At 51.9% G+C, this 5,386-nt stretch overlaps 1 protein-coding gene across 2 annotated transcripts; it reads right to left on the bottom strand.

The window, feature by feature from the left end:
- Nucleotides 1-275: 275 nt before the first annotated feature.
- LOC128847740 (urotensin-2 receptor-like) lies at nt 276-4,948 on the bottom strand. 2 transcript variants are annotated; one of them, XM_054047413.1, is made up of 3 exons: nt 4,755-4,948; nt 3,944-4,238; nt 276-2,043 (listed from the first exon to the last, which is right to left on the bottom strand). In XM_054047413.1, the coding sequence occupies exon 3, from the start codon at nt 1,865-1,867 to the stop codon at nt 719-721; it is 1,149 nt and encodes a 382-aa protein (XP_053903388.1). In that variant the 5' UTR covers nt 1,868-2,043; nt 3,944-4,238; nt 4,755-4,948; the 3' UTR covers nt 276-718. The 2 variants fall into 2 exon arrangements, with proteins under 2 accessions (XP_053903388.1, XP_053903389.1); XM_054047414.1 differs by having other exon boundaries at nt 276-2,038.
- Nucleotides 4,949-5,386: the final 438 nt, after the last annotated feature.

The raw sequence follows: 5,386 nt of genomic DNA, 5'->3' as shown, positions 1-5,386 counted from the left end.
TCTGACTCAGTGCACAGGAGACAGCTGAGGACTCTCATTTGTGTGTTCCCTGACCAAAGCATGGGGTAAGACCCACGCATGAGACCTGATTCTCTTCCCATGTACACCAGTAGGTTGCTACTACCAGTAACCATTACAGTAACTAGAATGAAGGAGAATCAGGCACTGTGGATTTATACCACTGTAAAACCAGGGTGAGTTAGTCCAGAACCAACCACGCTTCCCTCAAACCCTCCAGTAACCTCCCTACAAAATTCAAACTGGATTAACACATGTCAGAAACACAAGCTGCTTTTTCTTTAATTGTACTGTTTTCACTTCTTATACAACCAGCCACGTCTAGTCTAGCATTGTTGCTTAAAAAAAAAAAAAAAAAACCATCTAAACTAATATTTCAATAACTTAATTTTAAAATGTTGTGGGACAGCTGTAATCATAAAACAGTGTCAATATTACAGGCTGTCATTACAGGTGGGAGAGAAATACATCAATACACCATAAAAAAGAAAAAGAATGAAAAAAACAAAAGGCTTTGGGTGAGAAACAAAATCGATGGCATTGGAAATAAATGAGTGCAGATTGCGATGGCACAATCTCTGGACTCAGCGTTAACACATTATGAATCTGCTAAGATTTTGCCTTTATAATGTTGCACTTTCAAGCAACGCAACACTGAAGTCAATATTGGTTTTTTTTTTCTTGGAGATGTGTTTTACCTTCAGGCACTGTTGTTTCCCACAGGAACATGAGTGAGCACGTAAGTCTCTGTGCAATGCTGACTGCTTGTGGAAAGGGATCTCCCAGAAATCCTCTGAAATCGATTCCTCCTCTGGAAGTACCCGCTGCTGCTATTGAAAGAGCGTTGCCTGTTCCTCAGGTATTCCTTGTAGTTTTTGGTCAGCAGGGTGTAGAGGAAAGGGTTGATGCAGCTGTTGCTGTAGGTCAGGCAGGTTGTCAGATAGTTAATGTTCCTCATGGCCTTGGGGGACAACGGGAAGGATTCGTAATATTGGAAGAGAAGCTGCCAGATCCAGAAGGGCAAGAAGCAAGCCCAGAAGACCAGCACTATCGTGAAAATTAGATACAGCACTTTTTGGTTAGGCAGCCGCTTGGTCTGTTTGAAAGAGGCTGTTTGGGACACCCAGTAGGTCCTGGCTAGTCTAATGTAAAGGTATCCAATGATCACCCCTGGGCCCACAATGCTGGTACAGAAGAGGATGGTCAGATAGATTTTGTAGGACAGCTTGCTCCAGGTGGGCAGGCAGATGCTTTTGCTGTCTCTTTGCACCAGCTGGATCATGATGAGCATTGGGAGTGTGAGCAGCAGAGACACCACCCAGATGACGATGGCAATGGCTTTCCGGTAGCTTTTGGACCTCTTCACCGTGTCCAGGGGCTTCAGCACCGCGAAGTAACGCTCTGTGCTCATGACCGTCAGGGTGAAGATGCTGGCGTGCATGGTAAGGAAATCCAGACTGAACAAGATGCGGCAGCCAACGTCTCCAAAGTACCATTCCTGGATGAAGTATGTCCCAACGATGAAAGGGATGGTGAGCAGGTAGAGCAGATCTGCCAAGGCAAGGTTAATGATGTAAATGTACATAGAGGCAGAGTATCTCATGTAATGGCACATCACCACCAGGGTGTAGACGTTGCCCGTCACACCGATCACGCACATAATGGAGAGGATAGTCCCGATGGTGCAAGTGGCTATCATGTCCTCCATTGAACTGGCAGCTGGAGCACTGTCCCAGGTGGCATTGTAGGAAATGTTGGGGCTGATTCTGAATGGGCTCCCTTCACTTGCCTCCATGGCCATCGTGGTGGTTGCTGAAAACCTGCTCTCTAGCTCTTCATTTATAGACATCCTCTTGAATAGCTAACTCAGCGGCTCTTCTCATACCTTGGGCATTCCCAGATTAGTTCTTTTCAGCCGGCGGAGTTGAACAGGTACGAGAAGCAGGATCATTTCTTAGCAGGTTTTCATCGGATGGAGAAAGGACTCCCTGACAATGATCTGCACAATAGATCCCAGTTTCTACACTAGGCAAAATGTATCAGAAAAACAGTGAGTTAGATGTTCGGCAAAACGACAGAGATTATTACGTGGTAGCCACCCCACTCTGAGGCACATTTTTGCACTGCTTGTGCAGGCTGCAGATGTTCTGCAATGGGATTACTTGCGTGTGCAAAGATGCACGTGATTTTTTGCAAGATCAGGCTGTGGAGGGCCCTACCCCTCACTATAGTGCCATTTCCCAGGTTGCTAGTCAGAGGGAAGTTTAGGAGGACGTGCAGATCACTAAAGGGTTTTATAACCACTACCACAAGACTGGACAGGCTTCTATTTGATGATGAAAAAGAACGGCCTTCTGAGGCTTAACAGCCATCACCACTATGAAACCAGTCTGCTCTGGCAATTCTTAAACTTCCCAATATGGAGGAGTCTAAGCTATCGAGAAGAGGGATAGCAAGCCTTCAATTAACAATCTGCAACCAAATCTCTCTCTATTTTGTGTGTGTGTGTGTGTGTTACACATGTACACACAAACTGAGTTCCACACAGCAGCCTTACACAGAGAAGTCATGCTCTTCACAGAACAACTTTTCTCTGAGGTTCTTACCTAGATTGCAATTTGCACATGGCGGTTAACTGCAAAAAAACAATACGCTACTTGAGTATAAAATCACACTATAGGCGAATTCACTAAAAGTGAGCTCCACTGTGAGTGTATATACAATTGTTATTTATTTTGACTCAACTAGAATGAATTTGCATGCTCTCTCTGAGTGTGTACGTAGAGACACTCTCTACAGTGCTTGAATTTCCAAACCCTTTCGACCTGGTGCTCTCCATGAAGACCTCCACACACACACTGTGTTCGCCCCTTCCCTTGGAAAACTCCCCAGGAGGAGGCTCTGGAGTACCTAATCCATGCCAGGCTGCCCCCAGCTGAGCTTTCCCTCCACATTGTCCCCTTGGGCCTGATCATGAGAGAGGCAGTGGGGCCAACCCCCAACCTGGGCAGATCCCTGAGAGGCCCTGTGCTTCCACAGCAGTTCTGGCTCTTGCCCTTCATCCCATGACCTCCCTGGCAATGGACCCACAGTGCCCGGGGCCCTTCCCTGGTTATGGCTGCAGGGAGGGTGGGAACAACACTACAGCCGCCATGAGCCCGAGGTTGGAGGATGTGCACCTCCACCCCATGGCTTGCCCACGCCTCCACCTGGCCCACCCAGACACCACTGCTCCGCCAGGACATGGCAGTGCCAATGAGGCGGAGGGTCCATATACCTGGCCAGTCTGGTGCCTAGAGACTCCCCTTCCCCAGCACAGCCCTTGGGGGAGGGGTACAGGAGACTAGACATTCCAATAAACCCATTATCCATCCCCAGCCTCTGCAGGGGCAAACACCCCAGCGGGGGGTGGGGTGGGGGGGGCTGGATCAGAGCCCAGCAGGGCCCATTCTCCACCCAGCCTGGCCAGGTCTGCTCTGTTACCGCCAAACCAGCCCGTCAGATGCTCCAGAGCCCAGCAGAACTGCACAGCCCCTGCCAGCTCCCCCTCGGGCACCTGCGCCCCTCTAGCTGCCCTCTCCTCCCTCCCTTCACCCGGGCATCGCCTCGCCTCGCCTCGCCCCGCTGCCGGGCCGCCCGGGACAGCGAGCCCCACGACAGAGACAGCGGCGGCCCCCCTCCACCCCGGTCCCCAGCGCATCCCGTTAGATGCGCCATCCGCTCCCCGCCAGCCCCAGCGAGCCGCCCCGGGGGGCTTTGCTCCGCGGCTCCGCTGGGGGAAGCCCTGGGTGCGCCCCGCTCGGTGGAGCGGCTCCGCTTCAGCCCCAGGCTGGAGCTCGAGCTAAAGACGGAGTCGCTCTGTCTTCACTGCGCGTGCAACCCGAGTTAGGAGCGCACCTGCTCTGGACTGGCAGCCAAGACCTACCTGGAGCGATGGGACGGGGCGGGGCGGGGCGGGGGGTCTGTTCCAAGGGCCCGGCGCTCGGGTCCTGCAGCTCAGCTAGGTTTCGCGCTGGGCGCTTGAAGAGGAGCGCTGCGCCTGGATCAAAGGGCAGGTTTGCGGGGAAAGCCCGGCACGTTCCGCTCTCTGCTCCGCTCCGCCTGCTCCAAGCGCCGAGTTCGCTCAGCTCCGGACAACGTTACTTCCAAGGCTTCACCTGATCACACAGAGCCCACGGGCTGGGCGGCTCCCCAGGCTGGGAACTGCAAAATTCAGCAACCTGGGGAAATTGTGACCGTTTTAAGGCAGGTAGTAGTAGTAGCTGGCATCTCGAAACCCCCATGCACCTCCCCTACACACACACACACACACACACACACACACACACACACACACACACCCTCCCATACACCCATCCCCATACACACACATACACCCCTGTACACCTCCCCCCAGTCATACACCCCCCATATACTCCCCATTCGCCCCCATACTCACACACACACCCATGCCCCCATACACCCCCATTTCACCACACAGACACACACCCCTGTACACCCCCCATAAGCCCCCCATTTGGCCGCATACACACACACACCCCATACACAGCCTATACACCCCTACACACACACACACACACACACACACACTCTCTCGTTCCCTCCAAGCAGCAGTTCAGAGCATCTCGCAGCAGTCACAGGTTTCCCAGCTGGTCCAGCCTGTTCCCCCAGCACCGCTTCGGTAGCCCTGGCACGTTCCATTTAGCTACAAGAGAAATGAAGCTTCATGCTCAAACCTGGCTTTTAAATCCAGCTGCTGAAGTTTCCTAGGGAAAAATAAAATGGTGGTGTTGTTTTTTTTTTTTTTTTAAAGGGGGTCTTGGAGCCAGAACTTTCCAAAAGCGAGGACAAGCCTGGGCAGACGGCGAGAGACCTCCGTGTGTCTGCAAAGGCGGTGCTCAGAAGCTACCTCGCCACGTGTGTTTGAAATCTGTGCCCCCTTTGCCTGCTATTTATGTTGCTCCATGACGTTAGGCATCGGGTAGCTCTGACTGCAGCTAGCTGAGATCCTGTTTAAAGCAGCAGCATTTTGGTAGTTGAGGCTGGTTTGGCTGTCTCCCCACCTGACTGGCTGCCACCCAGCTGTGACTGCAACATGTCAGTGCTGTTTGACTTAACCTCCGGCACTGGTTATATTCAAAACCTCTAAGCATCTATTTAGCCTGCCCAATCTGACGCAAATCTCCAAGCATCGGCTGAGAAAGGGTTAAATTCCTGTGGGGAGGTTTGCCTGGCCCAGGAAACCGTGTGCTCCTCAATGCTGATATCAGCTGCAAAGAGGAGTCCGAGTTTATTTCCACGGGAGAATTTATTGCCAGATGATCCTGCATCGGTTGGGGTATCACGCACAACACCTTCTTTTTTAACC

This window comes from Malaclemys terrapin, chromosome 13 (assembly GCF_027887155.1).
Source record: "Malaclemys terrapin pileata isolate rMalTer1 chromosome 13, rMalTer1.hap1, whole genome shotgun sequence".
NCBI classification, from domain to species: domain Eukaryota; kingdom Metazoa; phylum Chordata; order Testudines; family Emydidae; genus Malaclemys; species Malaclemys terrapin.
The sequence above is the reverse complement of the archived record's forward strand: the minus strand, read 5'-3'. Positions and strand labels throughout refer to the sequence as shown.

What these genes read in the sequence shown, in the direction of transcription:
- LOC128847740 (XM_054047413.1), bottom strand. Translation starts at nt 1,867, where the DNA reads ATGTCTATAAATGAAGAGCTAGAGAGCAGGTTTTCAGCAACCACCACG.